At 33.3% G+C, this 23,616-nt stretch overlaps 4 protein-coding genes across 12 annotated transcripts; 1 reads left to right on the top strand and 3 right to left on the bottom strand.

The window, feature by feature from the left end:
- Positions 1-732: 732 nt before the first annotated feature.
- LOC105110979 (Pentatricopeptide repeat (PPR) superfamily protein) lies at positions 733-5,273 on the bottom strand. Of its 5 annotated transcripts, none has more exons than XM_011006197.1 (4): positions 2,418-5,273; positions 1,920-1,983; positions 1,082-1,635; positions 733-906 (listed from the first exon to the last, which is right to left on the bottom strand). In XM_011006197.1, the coding sequence occupies exon 1, from the start codon at positions 4,969-4,971 to the stop codon at positions 2,797-2,799; it is 2,175 nt and encodes a 724-aa protein (XP_011004499.1). In that variant the 5' UTR covers positions 4,972-5,273; the 3' UTR covers positions 733-906; positions 1,082-1,635; positions 1,920-1,983; positions 2,418-2,796. The 5 variants fall into 5 exon arrangements, with proteins under 5 accessions (XP_011004499.1, XP_011004500.1, XP_011004502.1 ...); XM_011006198.1 differs by having other exon boundaries at positions 832-961; positions 1,590-1,635; XM_011006200.1 differs by lacking the exon at positions 1,920-1,983 and having other exon boundaries at positions 832-961; positions 1,590-1,635.
- Positions 5,274-5,754: 481 nt separating this feature from the next.
- On the bottom strand, positions 5,755-8,442 carry LOC105110978 (thymidine kinase-like). The gene is made up of 4 exons (XM_011006195.1): positions 7,908-8,442; positions 6,842-6,986; positions 6,441-6,562; positions 5,755-6,280 (listed from the first exon to the last, which is right to left on the bottom strand). The coding sequence occupies exons 1-4, from the start codon at positions 8,222-8,224 to the stop codon at positions 6,025-6,027; spliced, it is 840 nt and encodes a 279-aa protein (XP_011004497.1). The 5' UTR covers positions 8,225-8,442; the 3' UTR covers positions 5,755-6,024.
- A 3,396-nt stretch (positions 8,443-11,838) lies between these two features.
- On the bottom strand, positions 11,839-22,357 carry LOC105111006 (uncharacterized). Its single transcript, XM_011006232.1, has 3 exons — positions 21,744-22,357; positions 21,545-21,682; positions 11,839-11,914 (listed from the first exon to the last, which is right to left on the bottom strand). Exons 1-3 carry the CDS (start codon positions 22,301-22,303, stop codon positions 11,839-11,841), a joined length of 774 nt encoding a protein of 257 aa, XP_011004534.1. The 5' UTR covers positions 22,304-22,357.
- On the top strand, positions 15,487-19,583 carry LOC105110977 (heterogeneous nuclear ribonucleoprotein 1-like). 5 transcript variants are annotated; one of them, XR_839555.1, is made up of 7 exons: positions 15,487-15,677; positions 15,782-15,901; positions 16,004-16,074; positions 16,179-16,401; positions 17,423-18,617; positions 19,037-19,196; positions 19,307-19,583. XR_839555.1 is itself a non-coding variant. In XM_011006194.1 (5 exons), the coding sequence occupies exons 3-5, from the start codon at positions 16,180-16,182 to the stop codon at positions 19,318-19,320; spliced, it is 1,431 nt and encodes a 476-aa protein (XP_011004496.1). In that variant the 5' UTR covers positions 15,487-15,677; positions 15,782-15,901; position 16,179; the 3' UTR covers positions 19,321-19,583. The 5 variants fall into 5 exon arrangements, 1 of the variants encoding a protein (XP_011004496.1); XR_839554.1 differs by lacking the exon at positions 16,004-16,074 and having other exon boundaries at positions 19,037-19,156; XR_839553.1 differs by lacking the exon at positions 16,004-16,074.
- Positions 22,358-23,616: the final 1,259 nt, after the last annotated feature.

Below are 23,616 nucleotides of genomic sequence, written 5' to 3'. Positions count from 1 at the left end.
ATGGCTTTTAAAGCCTTGCTGTCATTCTGCAATTCTGAGGCATTATTATTTTTACATATAAACAGTTTTTGTTCTTATTTTTTCTCTTGTTTTACCCTATTTTAAATCTAGTTATCTTAGATTTTACATTGCAAGACTGCTTTGGATCATTTTGAGATACGGGCTCGCGAGGCTAGATTTTAAAAGGACACGTTCGGTTTTGTAATCTGAGAAGAGATGTGTTACGTTCGGTTTTGTAATCTGAGAAGAGATGGGTTGGGTTTGTTTTCTTTGTGATTTTAGTTTTGAGTTTTTGGTTGTTTATATAATCGTTAATTTCAGGATTTTTTGGGCAAGCTGGCTTGGACATTATGATAATCTAAAGTTGTTTTCTTTGTGATTTTAGGTTTGAGTTTTTGGTTGCTTATATAAATAGTTAATTTCAGGATTCGTGGGATTAGTCGCCCGCAAGCTGGCCTGGATATCATGGTAATCTAAAGAAAAAAAAAAAAAAAGTAAGAATTGTGCATGTGAGGCCTATGGCTTAAGTGCCTACTTATTACGTGGTTCTGCCTATTGAACCTAAAAAATTAAGAATTTTAATGCATATTCAATGATTTTGAAACTGGACATTGAATTGTGAATTTTATTTATGGAAGAAGGTTAAACAAATATTTAATTCAATTATATTAATGTGCTTTATCAATAGAGTTGGGGAGAGTTCAACACGAGAGTTTGGATGGGCAGTATCCTTTATCAATAGAGTTGGGGAGAGTTCAACACTAGAGAGTTTGGATGGGCAGTATCCTCAAAGAGAATTGTGTGTGTGAGGCCTGTGGCTGAAGTGCCTTGTCCAGCAATGCGAGAGACCATCGGCATCTGAGCTTCTCGAGCATCCTTTATTTGATTAAAAGTTTAAAACAAAATCTGGAATGTTTTCAACAACCAGCTAAGATATAAAGATCAATTCCTCTCCAAGTCATACAACTATAGAACTTCTGTAAACCAAAAATGTTCCTCAATGAGGTCATTCATTTGTTTTATCTTTCAGTAAATTGTGGTGTAGAGTGGATAAGAACGAGGGAGATGAATCACAACTCACAAATTGAGATGAATCTAAAACTTGAATGAAAAAGAACAAAATCTGGCAGTAAACTTGGGGGAATGAGGGGCGTGAAATGATCTCTATGATGCGCTCCAAGATAGGAGGAGGCCCAGCCCCTTTTAACGAGAACCTAGTCTTGATTTTTATTGTTCCTTGGCCACCCGCGAAAAATCTAGTCTTAATAGTTCAGCTGACCTCAGAGCAAGTGCTGCCTGCTAAAAAAGGCTCATGTGCATCGCTGTAGCTTGCCTACTCAAGAGAATAATGACTGACCAGCTTGCTATGGTTGTGCTCGAACGTTTCAGCTCTGTCAAGTTGCCAACTAATGAATCACGATGTCCTGGCATTTCATAGCTGGTATGCACTCAAGCTTAAGCAGCCAGCAAGTTTTGTTAGGAAGTGTTGCATCAGGGGCAAAAGTCAAGGATATGGAACCTTTGAAGAAATTATGAATACGCAGTCTCCAAGCATCAAAACACTGCAACAGTGTTCACATTTGGAGATAATGGTTGGTCTGGTACCTTTGGTGCCTAGAAATTTCATCTGGTGTCCTGTTACAAGACAAGAGAAGACAGGAAAACTTAGTAACATACAAAAAGTGGAAAAACAGAACAAAACAAAAATAGAGATTATGAACATTAGCCAAATCAAAAGGTTTAGTTGTAAGTGGTTAACGAGCCCTAGGAAAGGGGACTTTCCTCCTACAATATTTGGCGCCTTTTTTGTTCTTCTCCAAGGTATTTAGGTAGAGCAAGACAGGAAAGGCAATTGAGGAATTGCCTTCTGCCTAGCCTTTCAAAGGCGAATAGAGCATTCAAGAAAGACAGTCACTTACTAACTAAAACACAGAGAAAGGAGAGATCCCGCTGAAACAGCCTAGACAGTAGTCCATATAAATTCTGCAAAAAATGAACAAATAATTAAAATAGAAAAAGAAAAGAAAAGAATTCTATAACAGGAATGAACCAAAAAGAAAGGAGTATAACTTCAAGTTTCTTCAGAAAGCAGCAAGTTGAGGTTGTTATCCAACCGATGTCCAATAACCAAGGAAATAAAGAAAAATTACGTTCAAAGCATATAAATTCTTTCAGTACCATTGCATACACGCAGTGCTCATAAAACAATTATCTAGTATAAAAGAAATTTATTAGTTGTAAGAACAGCTTGACTATAGAAATATATCCATCCAAGTTATTCTGATATTTAAAAATTTAATTATCTCCTTTTTTGTACGGAATGCGCAACTAAGACTTAAAACACAGCTTTAAAGGATTATGAATGAGGGACTACCAGCAGTAAATCAAAAACTAAGAGATGAATATGGCATCTTCACCTTGAGTTTGGACTATTAAAGATTTCTGTTGGCAGACATTATTAAGGTGAAGCCTTGCACCTCAATAATTACTGGCTCGAACTTGTACCTATCTCCTTTACTTGTATCCAGCCAAAAATCCCACCAGCAGGCAAAGCATGAACCCTTTGACGTTCAAAAAATCCAAAAGTGAACAAAACACTATATGATCACTACAAAACGAACGCACATTTCTTTCACCAAAGATTATTTCCAGATCCCATAAATTATAATCCCAGCGATATTAGCCAATGGCCTATCCAAGCAGAAATTCTGATGTCCCAACTAGGACAAGTTTCCTTTAGAATATAAAGGAGGCAAAACGAGACTCCATCTTTCAAGAGCAGAAGCTACCTTTCTGTCACGAAAACTGAGCATATGTGATGGTATGACACTCTGAGTTACTTTGTTTACCAAAATTGTAAACCAAGATATTCCATGTCACATCATTAGGTACAAAGCCATTCTCAACACCTCTATAGAGAAGAAAACATGCATCATCAAATGCTCCCTCTCTGCAGAGCCAGCAAATCAGAGTGTTATATGTAATAGAATCAGGTTGTATTCCTTCAGCCTGCAATTTCTCAAAGAGATTCAAAGCCTCTTGAATGCGTCCTCTCTTGCATAAACCATTAATTAGGCTATTGTAAGTGACTATGTCTGGCGAGAAACCTCGATGAATCATGTCTCTCATAAACTCTAGTGCATTATGTACTTTGCCAGCTGTACAGAAGCCATTAATCAGAATATTACAAGTGATAATGCTGGGGGTTAGCCCCTTCCTGATCATTTCCTCAAACAAACCCAATCCCTTCTCAACAGCCCCAGTTTTGCAAAGTGCCTTTATTAGACCATTGTAAGTGATTTCATCAAGAGGGCATCCTCTAAATAACATATCATTTACAAGCTTAAGGGCTTCTTGGATTTCACCTCTCCTCAAAAAAGCATGAATCAATGTGTTGAAAGTTACACTGTTAGCAATAACACCCTCTAAAACCATATCGCAGTAAAGAGCCAAAGCATCCTCCATCTCATCAACCCTGCACAGACCAAAAATTAAGGAATTAAAAGTAAATATGTCAGGCTTGCATCCTTTACTTGACATTTCACCAAACATGTCCAGGGCTTCATGAACCTTTCCATGCTTGCACAAGGCTGATATTACGGCATTGTATCCCACTGTATTCAGACTAAGTCCCTTAGTTAACATCTCACGTAAAATAAGACCAGCTTCCTCTAGTTGGCCTTTCTTGCAGAACCCATCAATCAAAATTGTATATGTATTTAAGTTAGGCTTGCACCCCTTAGCATCCATGTCATTAACCAATTCAAGAGCAGAACCAAAAAGCCCCTTCTTGCAAAGGCCATTAACAAGTGTGCTAAATGTGAAAACATCAGGAACATAGCCATTGTTTATCATCTTGTCATACACAAAAGCTGTGGCTTCATTCAATCTTCCATTCCTCACAAATCCATTAACCAGTGTATTGAAATGCACAACATTTGGACCAGGGACTTTGCTCAACAATGCCTGAGCTTCATCGATTCGACCTGTTTTACACAATCCATGCATTAGGTATCCATAAGTCATGTCATTAGGGGTAAATCCCTTGAGAATCATCCGGTCAACCAATTTTGCTCCCTCAAGAACTCGATTGAGCCTACAGAAACCATAAATAACAGTATTGAAGGTATTGACATCAGGCGGGCAACCCATCAAGAACATTTCCTCCAAAAGTTTCAAGGCCTCATCGACTCTCTCTCTCTTGGAAAGTGCGTCTATCAAAGTCTGGTAAATCATTGAATTTGGCACACAACCATGTTTAGTCATGTCCCTAAGCAGCAAGCAGGCATTATCCACCTCATTAACCATACAAAGTGATTTCATCACCAGCCCAAATGTATAATCATTTGGCGAAACACCCTTACTCAACATGTCATAGAAAACATTGGATGCAACACTAGGACAATTGCCAACTACTAATACATCCAACACAACATTATACGACCTAAAACTTGGTTCACAAGAATAAACACCCTTCATATCCAATAGCAACCTAGTAGCTTGTCCAGGCAAACCAGCTCTTCCATAATATTTCATAATCAAAATAAAAAGGGACTCTCTAAAAACAATCCCCTCCTCTTTCATTTGCAATAACAACCTATCTATAACCTTAAAACCCGCAGCCGCCCCAAGCTTATCGATCAACAAATAGTACACACTAAATGAGTGACAATAGCCCTTTTGGGTACCAGCCCACTTGAATATCTCCATTGAAGTTTCCACATCGAGTGGCAATTCAAGAAGTTTACAAAGCTGAAACGGCGTAATCTTATTGAAAGATCTTCTAAGTTCTTTAAGGTCAAATGGCTTGAGTAATCTTTCCCATTCAGTCTCATGTGCCGACTCATTATCTTTTGAGTTAAAACCACTGAATTTTCTAACAAATCCAGATGGAAAAGGTGATAAAGACTGGGTTTTGATAAAAATTTGAAGGGTTTTGCTCACAGGTGCGAGCTTTGGTCCCTTCAACATTAGTGAACAAGAAAAACTAGCATAGGCTTTTACAACTAATAAAGATAGCCCTTTGAGAATAGTAACTGAGCATCACGTACCTTGATAGAAAGACAAGAAGAGAGAAAATTGATGCTGTTTCTGAGACAGAAGCTGAAGGAGAACTAGGAAACATGGAGCCAAATTTCACCCGAGCTATCGGTCTTTAAGTGACAGAGGAGGTGGATGGGTTTTCAACCCTGGCCTATATGTTCTTCTGGGCCTGAGCTTCACACCATTTTAGGTCTTCCTTGAAAATCTTCAAATTTGGAATTCTGAAAAATTATTAGGTATTTCATCGATAACCATAGATATAAAATCTAAACCTGTACATTACCTGATTTATGTTTAGTTCATGGGTTAGAAAGATTAATTTAAATTAACTGAGTTAATTCAAATGATTTTATTTTAATATTTTTTTTTAAATAACTTAGAATAATATTATTTTAAATTTTTATTAAAATCAAATTAGATTGATAGTATCATGGATAAACTTATCTAGTTAACTGGGTCTGCTCGCACATAGCTCAACACCAACATATTTTTAAAGTTTTTTCTTGTTAATAATTTTTTTTAATATTTAGCATAGGCAGAACAATTTACTTGATTTCTAATCGAGGTAAGGGGCATTGGTTACAATGAGTTGCATGGCAGATTCGAGTAAGAAATGAGCAGACTTCTGTTAAAGATATCAGTGACAGTGATGGACACCTTAGTTTGGTCCTCGTCCATGCTTCAAAAGGCAGCTTGCCATCCGAAATACTGCACTTGGTCATTCCATACGTTTTCATCATCCACATAAAGTAGTAACAAAAAATTCGTGGCTTGAAGCGCTTTTTTTTTTTTTTCCTGATTGCAAATGTTCAAGATCCTACATTCATCACAGTACAAATTTTCCCCTCCCAAAAGATCTAAGCTATATGTACAATCCTGCAGGGGGGAAAGGATAGATTAACAATTCAGTTTTGAACATATTTGCAGCGACCAGCAGCACAATAGCAGAATCAGAGCATGGTGATGTTAAGAATAGATGAGCTACACACAAGAGCTACACTGAACCTTCTGCGATCCCAGGACCATTCTTGCAGCTTCAACTGCAACTTGTCCGCTGACATAGTGCTGGCGACATACAGGCATATAAACATCAGCCCCGCCAATCAGTTCTGTCTGTGTCTCCTGTGTCTTTCTTAAGGTGAAGAAAGCACGATTTCCACAAATCTCACACCGAGCGCTTAACTTAGTGACGGAATCAGCAAGAGGAATTATATCAAGTACAGAACCAAAACACCTCCTGTGAATATTTTATTCCAAGGTCAAAAGGGACTTCATTGAATTTGAGAAGAAGGTTATAGTATATGAAGTTGTGAAACACATGATTAATAAAGTAATGGGCAAGAATTCTGGAGAAAACCACAAAATCATTGAAACAACGTGGTAGGCTTGAAATATACCTCAGATAGTCACCATCCAGGCCAGCAACTATTACAGTTTTGCCATCATGATCAGCAACTTCATGGCAGAAATCATACAAGTCCTCAAAGAACTGTGCTTCATCAATACCGATCACATCTAGCTGTCATCAAGTAGTTGTTGTGAGTCTTTATTACCAAGTATACTTGCAAAAAGCTTGCAAAATGTATATGCTCAATCATCCAGAGTTCAAGTATTTTCCAGTGTACATCTTCCAAAAGCAATTCACCTTTCATTTTAAGGACAAGAACTAAAATTTGAAAAGGATGTAGAGGAAACTGAATGTTTAGCATTCATACATTAGAGTGCAGACAAGTTACTTAATAAACGCTATGGCAACATTCTATACAAGACAAATCACCAGATTTTGACATTGAGATACCTGGTCATAAGCATCCTGACCGAATTTCTGTCTGAATGATGACAAATTGGGCAGCGCACAACATGGCAATTTGACCCCATCATGTGTCACTACTGAATCCAATCCATATCTATTATCCTTGTTTGATTTTATAATTGCTACGTTTCTGCATGACAGGTAGAAAAGGAGAATGAATAACAAAACAACAATTCTGTTGATAATATGACATTGTTTAATTCCCCATGGCCATGGGACTCTACTTTAAACCATCTCACCAAAAGTTGTTAATTGGCAAGTCCTAAATTCCAAACACTGTTGGATATATGCGTAATCTACTTGCTAAAATTTCAATTTTAAGTATCCCAACAGAATCTTTTATTTATCTATCCATTTATTTATTGACAAGCATCAGGACAGAATCTTAATTTGTAATGAAAACCAATTCTGAATTCTTCAAGTCCATTTTGCACATATCAAGAAACCTGTGTATTCCAAGAAATCAAGCTTTTATCCATCAATGTATCGAACAACACATGCATGATCTTCAAATCCCCAGATTTGGCATCCAATATTGTCAATTTAGTCTTCAGATAGTTGTTTGGAACAAACCCAACAACAGCCATTTGTGCATGGATTCTTCTCCCCTAGTACATTTTCCTGAAAATGCATTCTTGAAACAGGAGAGCACAGCTCCCACGGTCCAGTTCCAACCCCAATTGCCATAATAGCCACATGGTTTCATTCATTCTCCCTGTTATACAAAAAAACTTTAATGTTTTCTCCAATTCACGCAAATTCCTAGCCTGAAAGCTGGCAATGTCAACCCATGATAATCACATTCCTTCAATCCAAAAAAAATTGTCAAACTCCCACCTTTTAAAGTTCAAACTACACCATCAATCCATCTGTAATCTAATATGTGTCTCAAGACAGCTACTATATCAACAATAAAACTAAAATATGAAGCCAAACCGAACAAAAAATAAAAGAAACCCAAAAATCCAACATCACACAAACAACAAAATCAAATTCTAACAAAAACCCAGATCATAAAACACAAAATAAGCCAAGCAACAGAAAATCAAACCTGCCATCATTGATTTCAGCTTGAACACGGTGAAGAAGAGTGGTAGTTTTGCCAGCAAACATAGGGCCAACAATCACATGAATTTCACCAGAAGAAGTAGAAAGAGCGGATTTTGAATGGACACACCGAGTCTGAATTAGAAGATTTGAAGGCTTAAGTGAAATCATAATGCGTTTTAGAGGCAAAGAAGAAATGGGGTTTTGAGTTTTCGAGAAAAGATTGGATTTTGAAGCTAAAAAGAAGAGATTGGAAGCTAAAGGTGTGGCCTTTATTGACATTGGTGAGAACAAGACTGTTGGGGTGATTAGTGACTTCATTCTTGAAATAGCAATTGGTTTGTGATTTTCATGGTTGTGCTAAATTTAGGGTTAAAGGGTTTCAGAGAGACAGGTTTTAAGCTGTCAGAGACACAGAGAGAGATAGAGACTCGTTACTATGGTTTGCTTCTTTTCGTAGAGTTCGAGGTTTCGAGTAGTGTGGTGTCGTGTGTTTTTTTTTCACCCAGTGATCATCGAGTGTCTCGGACCAAATTCTTTCTCGCTTTTCCTTTTTTATCGGATGGTAAACATACCCATGGTTTTCAGATCCGATTTGAGTTTGACCCGGCTCAAGATTCATGGATGCTTTTGAAGGATGATTGGATTATATTTTTAAAAATTTTAAATTTTATTTTTGAAAAAGTTTCAAATTAATATTTTTTTAGTATTTTTTTATTGTTTTGACATGTTAATATAAAAAATAAAAAATATTTTAAAATTTTTGAAATTTATTTTTGAAAAAGTTCCAAATTAATATTTTTAGTATTTTTTTATTGTTTTGATGTGTTAATATAAAAAATATAAAATATAAAAATAATATTATTTCAGTATATTTTCAAGTAAAAAATATTTTTAAAAATATCATGCATCAAAATCTCAAACATAACCTTAAATAGAAATAGTAACCTAGTCAAAATTTAGATTACAAGCTTTGTTTAGTTAATCAAAGTTAACTCTATAATAATATCAATTTTTTTTAATTAAAATAATATTATTTTAAATCAAAATTTTAAAGAATATTAAAATTAACTTAATCAAGTTTAATTAATTCAAACTTTCTAACCAAATTAAAATACAACTCATCTTGATCAATATTCTTATTTTTTCAATGTAAAAAAAATATTAATAGTATAAAAGAATGTTTTGAGTGCTTTAAATCTAATAGTCATGTTAAATTCAAGAGTTTTAAGTCTGACACTCAAATAATTTAAATCTTATTTGTTTACCAGTTCTAAGTAAATATGGATCCTATGTAATTTTTTAAATTTAAAAATAATAATATCAATGTCGAGTCCATGAGTCTAGGTATTATTGTCAAACCTAAGTTACCTTGATATGGTCCAGGCACATGAGTCATACCAGACTCAGGCAAAGAGTTAAAAAATATAGTTAAAAAAGAGAGAGAGAAAAAGAGAAGATGTAATTTTTATTGAAGGAATAATAAATTTTTAAACATATAAAAAAATAAACTATTTTAATGGGAATATATAATTTAATTTTTTAGACCTAAAACATTAAATTAAATATTTGTGATGATTTGTTGTTTATAAATAATTTCTGAACTTAAATTTTTGTTTAAGATACTTCAAAGATAATTTAAATATTTTTTTATAAACAATAAAAAAATTATAAGTTTTAAATTTTTAATTATCACCTGTTCAGACCTAAGTCACTTGAATCTGACATAGTTATTAGGCCTAGGTGCTTGGGTTATATTAGGCCCAAACATTAAGTTTTTTGTTTGAAAAAAAGAGAAAAAAGAAAAGAAAAGAAAGAATTTCTATTGAAGGAATAATAAATTTATAACCATAAAAAATAAATTATTTTAATAGGAAGATATAGTTTGAATTTTTAAATTTAAAATGTTAAATTAGATTTTTATTATGATTTGTTGTTTATAAATAATTTCTGAACTTAAATTTCTATTTAGGATACTTCAAAATTAGTTTAAATATATTTTTTTAAAAAAAAATTACAAGTTTCAACATTTTAATTATCACCTACTCAGATTAACGTCGCTTATGCCTAGCATAGCTACTAGACATAGGCGTGCAATTTGACATACCCTAACTCACGAGTCTGGCATGGACCCAAGCACGATGGGTTTTGCACACCATGTCAAACTCAAGGTGTGTTGGTCTAGCCTTGAGTTTGATAACTATGCCTAACCTGAGATGCTCAAGTCTAACATTTATGTCAAACACTATGTAGCCATGTGAGATACAACGTGCTTGGGTATGACACACGTGTTTAATTTAACAAACAACGGATAAAAATGACAATTATACATTTTAGTTATTAGGGGAAAGTAAATAAAAAAAATATATAAACAATTGATCATTGATAATAATCTAATAATTATTTGTTTATACCCGTCATACCATGTGGAGCAAGCACATTTGTGTATTCAGTGATACAACGAATGATCAGATTTGACCATAATAAAACATTATATATGTTTTTTTTAATTAAATAATTAAATAAATATTACCCATTCATTGAAAATAAAAAAAAAACCAACAAAATCTCTCACAAAAAAATTTAAAATTTAAAAATAAAACTACTATTATAAAATATCTTTTAATCTACCATTATTTTTTTAACACATTTTAACTTTTGTTATAATAACCAAGATACCAGCTCCAACGAGTTGATGCATCAAATGAACACTAAGTTACTTTTCCGAATAATGTTAAAATATTATTTTTATATTGATTTGATGTTTTAAAAAAATAACATTTATGAACATGAAATTTCAAGATTAACACGTCATTTAACTACCGTACCGATCTCTTTATCTTGAATTCGCTGGTCAGAATTGAATGTTTAGAAATTCGTTGGGTTTTCTTTGCATCCATGCAAGGTATGATCTCGGCCATCCATCAACATTTAGCATTTTCAACATTAAATATTGATGTTTTTATTGCTAATTTTATTTTTAATTAACCAAGTATTATTTAGGGTGGGATATGAGCCAAGTTTTTTTTTTCTTTTCTACTAAGAGCACCACAATTTTATTTTAAATTGGGCAATATTAACTTATCTACTTCTGATTGAAACCTTAAATCAAGTTATAGTATAGGTTGAATTTTATAATTATAACTTCAGCAATATAATTAATAAATTAAAAAACTGTTAAATTTAGAAACAAGTAATGCAAACTTTTTAATCACATAATTAAACAACTCCCAACATAGTAGATAACAACTTAAAAAATTAAAAATCAAGTTCAATAGAGCCTTGATTCAAAAATAATTCTGTATCTAAAAACTAAATGTATTGAACAAAGATTTAGATATGGAGATAACCTTATATCTAATAATAAAAAATATGTGAATGATGCCACGAAGTCAATTAAACTTTAATAAATTATTATAAAATCTATATCCCTGTAAAGAAAGGTTATTTTGCCGAAAAAAACTCATATTTATTCTTTAAATTGATACTGAAACTTGCAACCCAAAAAACATAATATAGTTTCATCTAACTAACCCTAATATATCTTTTTTTAGCTACAAGTTAATAGTTATAAACTAGTAATTAATTAACATTAGTCTAATAATAAAATGAACCCTAAACAATGTCTAATGGGCTACAACAAATCCAAATTAAAAAGATAATTATTTAATATTTAGTGAATAAATAAAATGGGATAACAAAAATAAAGTCTTCGTGTCAAAATTCTTTCATGTAGCTCAAATATTTAATTTTTGTATATTTTTAGTAGATTTTCAATCATGACTTCAAACACGTTGTTTTATCTCGTCTGGAAAAATTATTGAACATACCATGTATGATTGAAAAACATGAGATGTCTAATTTTCAAACCAACCTAAATCACAACAAAATTTCACCTGTAGCTCCATATATGCCCCTAACATTATACAATAAATCTAGTATAACAGATTTAATAAGATATATCTAGCAACTTTAACATCTAAAATAATATGTTCATGAACTTTATTTGACCTGACAATTTACTAAAATATAGTTATATATATCTAATATGTCCTCGTAAAATTTTAGTTCATTTTGATGTACAGTTTGAGAAATACACTTAATATCGTAAAACTAGTTATTAAATATTTTAAAGTTATATTTAAACTTGATGTAGTTTGTATCACCAAGATTTGTTTATTAATTTAATATTTTTAAAAATGAATAAAAAAACACATCACACATTAAATATATTTCATTGTTTTTATTGCAATCACCTAGTTGTGCATTAAACGAAACCCTAATCAATTACCCTTTCCCCCCTAAAATCAGATCACCTTTTGGTTTCACTTTCCCTTTCCCTTTCCCTTTGTGGACACCTTTCAAAGAGATAGCAGAGCTCTTTCATTATATCATCTGGTCCACCATGATGGCAACAAACCAAATATGAGAGATGGGGATGTGGTAGTTTCACATCGATGCTCGATGCTAACAATGCAAACTTGTACTTCTTAGCCATTAATTTCGTTGTGAATATAGCTCAAACCTTTCCCATTTATGCTTGGTCTCTTTTGCGAACCCTAAGCACAAATTATAGAGTAAATCATTGCATGGTTCTCTTAGTTTGTATATTTAGCTGAATCAAACCCTCTACTTTAAATTTGATCAAATTAATCCCTGATTTACCCATAAAAGGCAATTTGAGATTATCCAACAAGAACTATATAGGTGGCGTGCGTAAATGGCATAAATTTGTTGTTTAGCTAGTAATGAAGCTGGAGAAAAGGCCTCAAATCACCTCAAATTGAAAGTAAAGATAACGGTTCGATCGAACTTGTAAAAGTAGAGGGACCATGTAATGAGTTTTAGCTAAATAAACGGCCCTCAAAACTTATCCCATCTTAGTCATCTCTCTGTCATCTACAACTTAGAGTTTCAAGTATTTATCCAAAAAAATAAATAAAATTATTTCATGTATCTGAGATTTGCCCAAGATTGTCTCAACTGATGGCTCTTTAGCACCAAAGTAAATAAATGTTGATTAAGATTTTCAACCTCGGCGTTCCTTTATTATCCATATTAGGTAAAACAGTAAGGAATTAAACCCAAGTTCTTGGAAAATGCAAGTGATTAGGTCAATAGAAGCACAATCTTCTACCTATAGCAGATAGCAATATGTAATATATATATATATGGAAATGCTAAGCATAATCAAAGGCTCGGGAGGTTATTTTTTATTGTGATATTCTTGATCAAGGAAAAGGGCAAGTGGAGGGTAACGCAATGGAATTGTAATGCAATGACATCATGCATGTGCACCAGTCCTGTATATGGAGGCAGCAAATGAATATTAATGTTGATGCATCTATCTGTTCTTTGGATGAGTGGGAAGACAAGGGATCCCTTCTGTCTTTCACACATCTCCAGCTTTATCGAATATTATAATTAAAAGTTGTGCCCAAAGTTGTTTTCATGAAATAAGAAAGAAATAGCCATCTTATCTATTGAAACATTCATTCATTCTAAGCATCACTCATCAACTCATGGACATATTCAAAGTCACCTTATATATATATATATATATAATTTCTTCCAAGAACATGTAATTAATGGGTTAGGATGAATAGTTCAAACCCTTGCCTCTGCATCAAACAATCCTTTTACGTGGAAGAAAACAACCATATTTGATGTTTCTTTGGCATCATAAATTGAAAGGATTATTTAAGGATATGCTACATTATTAGCTCGTGCTGCTGCATTGTAAATTAAATTATTATTATTTTATGTAAAAAAAATTTAGTTTTTGTTAATAGATTTTTTAATATATAAAAATTTAAATAGTATAAAGATTGACTTTATATTACTTTATCAACTTTATAATTTTTTAAAAAATCTAAATAATTGTTAAAAACATAGTTTTACTAAAATAAATTTTAAAATAATTTTTTAAAAATATTGAGATGAAATATATATGATCGATCAAGATTAACCCGTCAAAATTCACGATCTAAGTTATAATCTAGAATATAATAACCTTATAAAAAAATAAATTAAAAAAATTATAAAATTCAATTTCTAATCATCTTAATATTGAAGATTGAAAATAAAAAAGAATTAATTAAAAAAATTCATAAAAAAAACAACTTGAGTGAATTTAGGTTAACTTGTCAAATTTATAACTTGGATCATGTAACTAAGATAATTTCATAGAAAAAAATTAAAACAAATTATAAAGTTTATTTTTTAATCAACCCTATGTTAAATGAAAAAAATTGAAAATAAAAAAATAATCTGAGTCAATCTAGTTTATTTTTTATGAGATATGGATAATTTCACAAAGAATAAATAAATAAAATTATAAAAATTAATTTTAAATTAATCAATTATTGAAGAATAAAACTAAGAAAAAAATTCAATAAAAAAAGATGAAAAAAAAGTATAATACTTTACTTTGATGGAGAGTAATTATATGAGTAAGTTCCACTCCTTAATTAGTTTTTATTAGTTAATTAATGTTTGCAAGCCTTTTTCCTCTTTTTTTTCAATTTTGGAAGCCTTTAAATTCTAAGTTTTACAAAATATTCATCTAATTATTATTATTATTATTATTATTTGTATAGAAAACATGTTTGGCAATATAAAAACACAACAAAGTACCATTTCTTTCTCCAAAAGTGAGGGAGCCAAAAATGTCATCTTTATAAAGAACTTAGATGTCTAAGACATGGGATGATTAATGGTATTTTTGAACTATTTCTCACCTTTTTGATAACTTACAATACAACTCAGTTAAAAGAAAACAACTAAGAAGGTTAAACAAAAATAATAAGGTCATCAATTACAATCATCACTTACATTTTAATAGCTAGATGTATTTTTTTTATAGCAACATTAGGAATGTCAAAAACATTTTTACATTTCAAATTCAAATACCTTCTCAATCAAGTTTTAAACAAATCATCCCCACTCAAATAACTATATTTACAAAAAAATTCTTCCTTGTCAACTCCAATTTAATTTAAACCCCTTCATAAAAAAAGAATTTAAACTTAATATAATAATATAAAAATCAAACCATAAATGATTTAAGTGTGTTCATTTATTATTGTGAGGCATCATAAACAATTTCACTAGAGAAATATAAAAATCATACTTTTAGTGCAACATTAAAATACCAAATGTAACCTAAAGAAACACCTCACCTCAAGGCTAAAGCAATTTTCCAACCCTAAGATTTTTTTCACTCACGCACCCAAAAAAACTTAATAAAAATTTACAAAATCAAATAAGTTAACCCCAAAACAGCAGGGTCCTAATTGAAAAGGGCTTGAACGTACAATGGTCAAAACATACTAATAATAATAACAATTAAAGAAAAAGGTTAAGGTGGCAAAATTTAATTCTTTTAGTTGTTTAAATAATTTGGAAAGTCACCATCCTCCCCATCGTCTCCTTTGTAACTTTCTTACACGAGAGGATAGCCAAACCTCTCTCTATCTTTCGCTATATCTATATATACATACACACACTCACACACACACAAAAGACACAAACTTGGGTACCCATTTTTTTGTTGTTGGAAACAAACCCATTTTCTCTCTCTGTCTTTGTGTCTTTCTTTGATAAAATTTTAATCATCAACAACAACGACAACAGTAACTTGCAAAGAGAGAAAGAGGGAGGAGAGAGAGCAAAAAAGAAAGGGTCTCTCTCACCCTCTCATATTGTTATTTTTCCTCGCAGATCTTAGATTCTTCCAGTTTCCTATCTGGGTTCTTCTTCTTTTTTTTTCCTGGTAAATTTCCAATAAAAAAGCAATCTTTTTTGTAATGAATTCTGGGTTTTGGATCTTGTACTCATTTTCTTATCGAAGTTGGTATGTTTCTGCTTGTTTGTCAGGATTCCTGGATTGCTTTTGATTGATATTTGATTGCTCAAAGGTTGTTTCTACTTTTGGATTTAATCCAAGAGTGACCTTTTGTTGTAAATATCCAAGCTTTGCTTTGTATTTTTGACAAGGTATTGTTTTTCTTTGTTTAATCTGCATTACGATATCATGTGTTTGATTGTTTTTGTTAACTTAGTATTGTTTTCTGTGCTGACTTAGATGTTTTGTGGCAGTGAGTATTGGATTGTATTTTGCTGCAGTGGTGTCCAATTGTGTGTTAGAATTAAGATCTGGTGTTTGATTGGTATAGGATTGGAAATGATTTATATTTTGATGAGATTATTAGTTTTATGTTTTGATTTTGTTTTAATGTTTGTTGGTGACTTTATTGTTGGGATTTGTGTGTAGAATGGAAATGGAGCTTGGAAAGTTGTTCATTGGTGGGATTTCATGGGACACGAACGAAGACCGTCTTAAGGAGTATTTCCGGGCTTTTGGGGAAGTTTTAGAAACTGTCATAATGAAGGATCGGGCCACGGGTCGTGCTCGAGGATTTGGTTTTGTTGTTTTCGCAGACCCTGCTGTTGCTGAGAGAGTTGTGATGGAAAAGCACCTTATAGATGGTAGAAATGTAAGTTGTTACGTTTTAATTCTCAATAATTTGGATTTTGACCGATACTGATTTACTGCTGGTTTAATCTGATCATCATAAATTTCTATGCTATGAGAAAGATAAATTTCATCTTCGTGAATCTATGATGGTGTAGAGTAGATGACAACAATGGATTGTTGATTGTTCCATGTATTGTCTAAACAAATAAACATTTTCTTTTCCTTGGGAGGTAGATGGGGAATTTTTTCGTTCTGTGTCAATATTGACCATTTCAGTTAAGGCTCAGAGCTTAAATATTTAGAAAGCTAGCTGGCATTACTCCCTTTGATATAGAATGTAACATGAGCATTGTCGATGTCATAGTTCATTTTTTTTCTCTTGGCAAACTTAAACAGCAATCGGAGATTAGAATTTGACAGCATGATACAAATGTTCCATTATTAGCACTGCTAGATGGTTCAGAAAATTTTGTTTTAGAATAAAAGTACACATGCTAAGGGATATGAGAAATGGCTTCCATGAGAGTGAGGTTGATTGGAGGATATAAAAAATACAAACTGTAATTAATGCCTCATCAATCGCTGATGATAATGGGAAAAAAACATTGGTGCAAAAATTGAAGCTGATTAAAAAAATGAGGGAGGAGAAGCTTATCTACAATAAAGTCGAGTCTCTGCTAGACACTTGTTTTGATAATTTGTTGTGCTGCGGAGATGTTATGACTGCTGTTAATAATATGCAATATGAATGAAAAATTTTACAAAGTAAAGAGATGAAATGTGTCGATATACTGTCCCAGTTCTCATGCAAGCACCTGCTTTCTATACAAACAGATTATTCTGAGTAATGCAAAATATTGCAACATTGTTAGGAAAAGAGTGGAGTTAAAAATTTCAACAAGTTTCTCAATTCCAAGTGCCCATTGCTTACATTTGACAAGCAGAAAATGTTTTTCTTCATCATTTTTTTTAAGGAGTTATGAAACATTGGACTGTTTCTTATGCAAACTTTCATAGTCCTAATCAATCTTTCCGTTCAGGTTGAGGCAAAGAAGGCAGTTCCTAGAGAGGATCAGAACACCCTGAACAAAAACAGTAGCAGTGTTAATGGTTCACCTGGCCCAGCCCGAACAAAGAAGATATTTGTAGGAGGTTTAGCATCTACAGTTACAGAGAGTGACTTTAGGAAGTACTTTGATCAGTTTGGGATGATTACAGATGTGGTAGTTATGTATGATCACAACACTCAAAGGCCAAGAGGTTTTGGATTCATCACCTACGATTCAGAGGAAGCAGTGGATAGAGTATTGCACAAAACCTTTCATGAACTCAATGGTAAAATGGTTGAGGTCAAGCGGGCTGTCCCTAAAGAGTTATCTCCAGGGCCAACTAGGAACCAGTTAGGGGGTTTTAATTATAGTCCTAGTAGAGCCAGTAGCTTCCTCAATGGTTACACTCAGGGATACAATCCAAGTTTTGTTGGAGGGTATGGTGTTAGAATGGATGGCAGGTTTAGTCCTGTTACTGCTGGGCGGAGTAACTTTTCTCCATTTGGTAGTGGTTATGGGATGGGATTGAACTTTGAGCAGGTGTTGAACCCAATTTATGGGGGAAATTCAAACACCAGTTCTAATGCTGGCTACGGACGAGTAAGTCCTTCATATAGTGGAAATGCAAGCAGGTACAGCAACCCCATTGGATTTAGTGGAGGCAATGGAGGAAGCAGTTCTGCCTTAAATCCAATTGCCCACTCTTTATGGGGAAATGGAAGTATTAATCATGGTTCTAACACCACAAACTCCAGTTCTTTTATGAGCTTTGGAATGGGGAGCTCAGGAATGGGTTCTTTTAGCAGTGTGGGAGCACTTTGGGGTTCCTCTGCTAATTCTGAACAAGGTGGAGGGTTTCGCTCAGTCAATAGCAGTAATCTTAGCTTTGGTGGTGGAGATTTTGATATTGGTCTAGGAGGAGTGGGGTATGGAAGGAACAGTAGGACAGGTGTTGCACCAGCATCATCTCATGCTGCATCTAATGGTGGTTATGATGGGGCTTATGCAGACTTTTATGAGAAGGGCTCATTATACGGGGATAATACCTGGCAATCTTCACCTTCGGAACTGGATGTGTCTGGCTCATTTGGTTTTGGGCTTGGAAATGCAACTTCTGATGTTATGACTAAAAATTCTGCTGGTTATGTTGGTGGTTATAGTGTTGCTAATAGACAATCAAATAGAGGTAAGTGTTTTCCCCTTCTTTTTGTTGATTTCTTCTCTGATCACCAACATTGCATTTTATATTATTACCAAGCTTTCATAACTCGGGAGAATATGATTAACTTAGGCAAAATTGCAGAATATAATTGCATTAGTCTCTTGCAGTGGATTTCCCCATTGCAACTGTATAGTAGTACTCCAACTCTCCAGCATCATGACTGACTGTACTGATTAATTGATTCAACATCTATTCACTGTCATTGATATGAATATCGATCATTAGGAATGTGGTCATTTTGGTTGGCTTACATATTCCTTAATTGCCATGCATGAAGTAAATGTATTTCAAATGTACTAATTGTTTCAATAATTGCCTAAATACTTGAACATGTACTTGATCTTTACCTGCAGTCCTGAAAATTGCATTTCATCCTGTTTCAGAAAAGTGTGTGAATAAAAATAACCCATGAGACGAATTTCTTGGCGCTTTGCTGAACGTTACTCGATACATTCACTTTATCCAGATTATCATGTGCAAATTATCTGATGGAGATTGTCTGAGTCCGTACTTCTTTATCACTTAGTTCTTACTTTCAACTTGGTTGGTACATGTAACCAAGGCTGATTAAATTCTTTTCTTGGAAAACCTTACACTAGCAACACTATTCTCTATGGAACTGACATGGTCTTCTTGATTTTCATCTGTTTCAGGAATTGCTGCATAGGATGATTATGATATAGGTGATGGTGAAGTGAACTTCGTACATGTTTCTTGTCCAGATGATCATGTTTCAACTTTGCTCATCATATAGAGCAGTCACAAGGAAATCTGTGTATGGTTTGAGCTTTTGAGATTTTTCTAATATAGGTTTTCTTTCTTGGAATTTTATTAAGATGTAAAATCACATTGTGGGGTATACTCAACATGATTGTATGATGCATCTTTGGTGACAGCTATATTAAAAAAGGAAACAATTTTTTAGCATTATTTTTGGGGTTTTCTTCTTCTTGGTAGTATTGTTTTTGGGTTCAACTCTTTCCTTTTTCTTTTTTTTTTGTGTTTTTTTCACTTCACACAGATTGTGTAAGATAACTTGTATGGAAAATCTTGGCTTGATAGTTGTTTATAATTTTGTGATTGCTGTGAGTAATTTTAAATTAATTGTTTATACCCTGGCTTATTTCAAAAGATTCCTTTAGAAAAATTAATTTTAAGTCACTTGTACTAGTGATCTTTGAAGTTTTTTAGAAGCCAAAACCAAGAAACAGGAGAATACGGGTCAATTTGGTGACCTAGAAGGAGTTAGTGAAAAAACCCTTGTTTTTTTTTTTAAAGAAAAATTAAATTGAGTAAGGTTAATGCAATCCAAGCCTTGGATAAGTTAATTTCTGGATTGGGTTTTATAAATATGCTTTACCTATCCAAGACTTGGGATATACAACTTATTCGATTATGTGATTATATCACGCTTAAAGTAATTCCACAGTTGAAGAAAATCATGTGCAAACTAAATTAGGACATCATTGTGTGTGTGTGTGTATTTTTTAGTAAGAATGATATAACATTATTATTATTATTATTATTATATGATGAGTAGGTAAAAAAATTATTTCTTGTTTTTTTACCTCCATCCAAGCACTTTTAAATTTCCTTCTCCAGCTAAACATTTTTTTACCTCTTATGAATCTCTTTTTTATAACACAAGCCGAAATTTATATCACATGACCATGGAAATTGTGCTAGGAGCAAGCCGATCATATGCCGAAGAGAAGCATTCAATCAATTTCCCTTCCACCTGCAGGTTCATCTTGATCACACATATGCGTGACGACGAAAGCTGAATCATCTCTTCGTTGCAGGTTCGGTGAGCTTCTCATGAGTTGCTGAATCCATTTGGCAGCAACCAATGACACAAATAGAACTTACAAGTTCATGTAAAAAGGGGGGAAAACAAATAAATTGTTGAGATGTTCTTGTCCTTCGTATCCGAGGAGGAAATTTCAGTTAAACCCCTAGTACATCAGAGGCAATCCAACTTCTCAGAGGCCAGAATGTAAAATATTTTGAGATAAAGAAAAGAACTTGCATTATGCTAGCAAAGTTCAGCAAGCATTCAACTTCTGTTATCAATGGCAGATATATTAGCATAGAATCATTATCAATGTAGGATGGACCGTCACTAAGGCCTAAATATCTGCTTCTTCGAAAACCAATTTCAAAACATCTCCAGCCCTCCTTTAACAGCCCACTTTCTTCTTACCATGGATTTGGTGTAATCCATATAGGTGGATACTTGAATGAATGCTCTGAATTCGGCATGAAGGCTCCATAATTTTCAGGGAAAAACTCCTCTTTAACTCTTCTTCCTAAACCGTATTACTCCCATGTCTGCATAGTCACGTTGATCCACAGGAAGCACACGAAAATGGTTCCATAGGTCACATGAGTAACAGACACAGTTTCCTTCGAAGCCTGGAAAGTCAATGGCAGCTAGGAACACATTTGTTGTGATTTCTTCCCAGGAATATAATCTGATTGCCTATGTTTTCCAGCCTAACCCCTTTAGCAGGATCACTTGTTTCATCATCAAGCTTAAAAACTATTAACTGTATGGTAAATCCATGATCCCTTACTCTTACAACCATTAAAAGCTCACCATTATTAGATTCTACTAAATACCTGAAATCACAACGCCCTCTCTCTTTCTTCTTTAGGTTCAAAGGTGATGTGTCTAATCTCCTCCATGCAATACTATCATACCTTGCCTCGTCACATATATAAATTGCATTATAATATGATATGGCATATAATTTTCCTCTATAAAATGTGATATCAGTGATTATTGTTACCGTTTCCTCTTCATCATCCAAGCCCTCCTCTATCTCCTACTCATTGTCATCCTCACCTCAGCCTGCCCATCGTCATCTATCTCTTGGACATCTTCATACTCATACTCCTCCAGTTCTGAATCATCTTCATCATCTTTTTTTATTAAATTCACCTTTATTAATGGGATATCCACATGCACATCGCCCTCCTCCTCCTCCTCCTCCTCTTCCTGGCCCTCCCCATCGCCATTAAGGGACCTAGCTAATCGTAAAGCAGGTCCATGCTTGGTCTCCTGGTCGGCAAATACCTAAACTATACCTGATCGTAAAGCAGGTCCGTGCTTGGTCTCCTGGTCGACAAATACCTAAACTATCTACCTCAAAAAGCGCAGCAACCAAGCAATGACCGGCAGCAATATTCTCTGGCGTGGGTTCTGAAGATACGATAGCTTTAGTTATAAAATACGGATTAGAGGCAGGTCGTACAAAAGAGTAAGGCTGGTAATGGGTTGGTATTGGAATCCTAACACCAGAAAAAGGATTAAAAAAGAAATCTCCTCGAGTTTTATGAGCCATTATAAACCAACCATAAGATGATCCAGCACACCAACTTCGACGCACCACTCTTGGTAATGGGATTTGGTAGAATTTTGAATCATGAAGACAAAAAAATCTACGAGTTCTCTTATTTCTATCATTGGAGAGCATTAACCATGGAAGATGAGAAGAAGGAGGTCTCATTGATGTTGTGCGTCTCCATGCAGTGCAAACCAACAAAAATCGATGATAGCCAGCCACACTTACCTTGCTTGTTATGTACTCCAGAATATCGGCAGGAACCTGAGTCCAGTCTCTTTGTCCATCCTTCAAGATCTCCATGCTCACGGTTTTCGCTTTAGTAATTGTGGATAGAGAAATAGCTAGGTATATACATGCAGCTTGTGGGCGGTAGGAAACCGACCTAGAAATTTTTTCTCCTTTTCCTATTAATTTATACAATAAAACCCTAATCCTTACAAAACACTAAGTTAACCAGGTGGTCTACTGTTTTATTTCCTGTAGACTCACTGTTTGCTTCTTCTTTTTTTCCATCTTTTTTTTCGTTGATTTTTTTATTAGATCATTCCACATTTCGTTGATTTAAGATATGAATTTATAGTTTGATTCACTTAAATTAATATGGGGTTTTTACCTTGAAAAAGAAAACTAATTTTGAATTAACACTCAATTTTGTGAAAAGTTATTTTGATTTTTTGTTTTCAAACTAATACAACTAAAGAGATTACGATTGAAAATTGATAAAAAAAAAAAACACAATCCCTTTTTGTTCAAGCAGAAAAGAATTTCATGTGTGGGAAACAAGGAAAAGAAAAAAGAAAAAAAAAGAAAAAGAAAAAGAAAAAATGATTGTCCTAGTCACAATAAATCTCTATTTCAAACACGTCTCTCTTGAAAGAACAATTACGACACAAAAATTCCAACAACATTAAATAAGCTCATCTTTGAAGGCTATATGAGGTTTCCCATACCACCCAAAGTGTGATGCCATCTTTTATTTTTTGATTTGCATATACTAGCCTTTTTTTTTTCTTTTTTCTTTGTTCACTTTACTCCCTAATTAACTTAAGCTTTCTTATTTCAATTTAGTCCATACTTTTCTAATAATTATTCAATTTAATCTCAAATATCATCCAACTCGAGTTTAATAAAGATTTGATATTAAAAGAAAAAAAAAAGAGATAACTTGCCTGCCAAGTTAGCATGATAGTGTTTATACTTGGGTTGCGGATTTTATAATTAAACCAGGGTGTTCAAAATTAGTTTTATATTTACTATCTTAATATTAAAAAAAAAATATTACCTTAAATTAGATCACTTAAATTTAAATGAAATAAATAACATCATTTAAAAAAAATATTTTTTTAATACATATGTTTCTGTTTACTTTAATAAACACATGCACTTATTTTTTGTTACATAATCTCATTTTTTTTTTAATAATCTAGCATGCTTTAGCAATACCTACATACTATTTTTCTCCCACCTGCAACAAAGCACGGTACAACTAGCTAGTTAATTCCTAAACCAAGGTCTTTTTGAACTTATTTCCTAAATTAGGGCAAAGTATACCATCATGTAAACTCCACATCATTCTTTATACTTATTTTTATAATACTAAGTTTTTGGTATAT

The sequence above is a fragment of the Populus euphratica genome, unplaced genomic scaffold, assembly GCF_000495115.2.
Source record: "Populus euphratica unplaced genomic scaffold, PopEup_1.0 scaffold389.1, whole genome shotgun sequence".
NCBI lineage: Eukaryota > Viridiplantae > Streptophyta > Magnoliopsida > Malpighiales > Salicaceae > Populus > Populus euphratica.
This window is presented reverse-complemented; position numbering and strand designations above follow the sequence as displayed.

Bases quoted from the DNA above. Each gene is read 5' to 3' on its own strand.
- LOC105110978 (XM_011006195.1), bottom strand. From the start codon at position 8,224: ATGAAGTCACTAATCACCCCAACAGTCTTGTTCTCACCAATGTCAATA. The intron at 6,987-7,907 runs GTTTGATTTTCT...CCTGTCATGCAG, and splicing joins GCTGAAATCAATGATGGCAG to AAACGTAGCAATTATAAAAT. The intron at 6,281-6,440 runs GTATATTTCAAG...AAATATTCACAG, and splicing joins CTGGATGGTGACTATCTGAG to GAGGTGTTTTGGTTCTGTAC.
- LOC105110977 (XM_011006194.1), top strand. From the start codon at position 16,180: ATGGAAATGGAGCTTGGAAAGTTGTTCATTGGTGGGATTTCATGGGAC. The intron at 16,402-17,422 runs GTAAGTTGTTAC...CTTTCCGTTCAG, and splicing joins ACCTTATAGATGGTAGAAAT to GTTGAGGCAAAGAAGGCAGT.
- LOC105111006 (XM_011006232.1), bottom strand. From the start codon at position 22,303: ATGGAGATCTTGAAGGATGGACAAAGAGACTGGACTCAGGTTCCTGCC. The intron at 21,683-21,743 runs GTATAGTTTAGG...ACGATTAGCTAG, and splicing joins CGGACCTGCTTTACGATCAG to GTCCCTTAATGGCGATGGGG. The intron at 11,915-21,544 runs GTATGAAGATGT...GTAAATTGTCAG, and splicing joins TCAGAACTGGAGGAGTATGA to GTCAAATAAAGTTCATGAAC.
- LOC105110979 (XM_011006197.1), bottom strand. From the start codon at position 4,971: ATGTTGAAGGGACCAAAGCTCGCACCTGTGAGCAAAACCCTTCAAATT.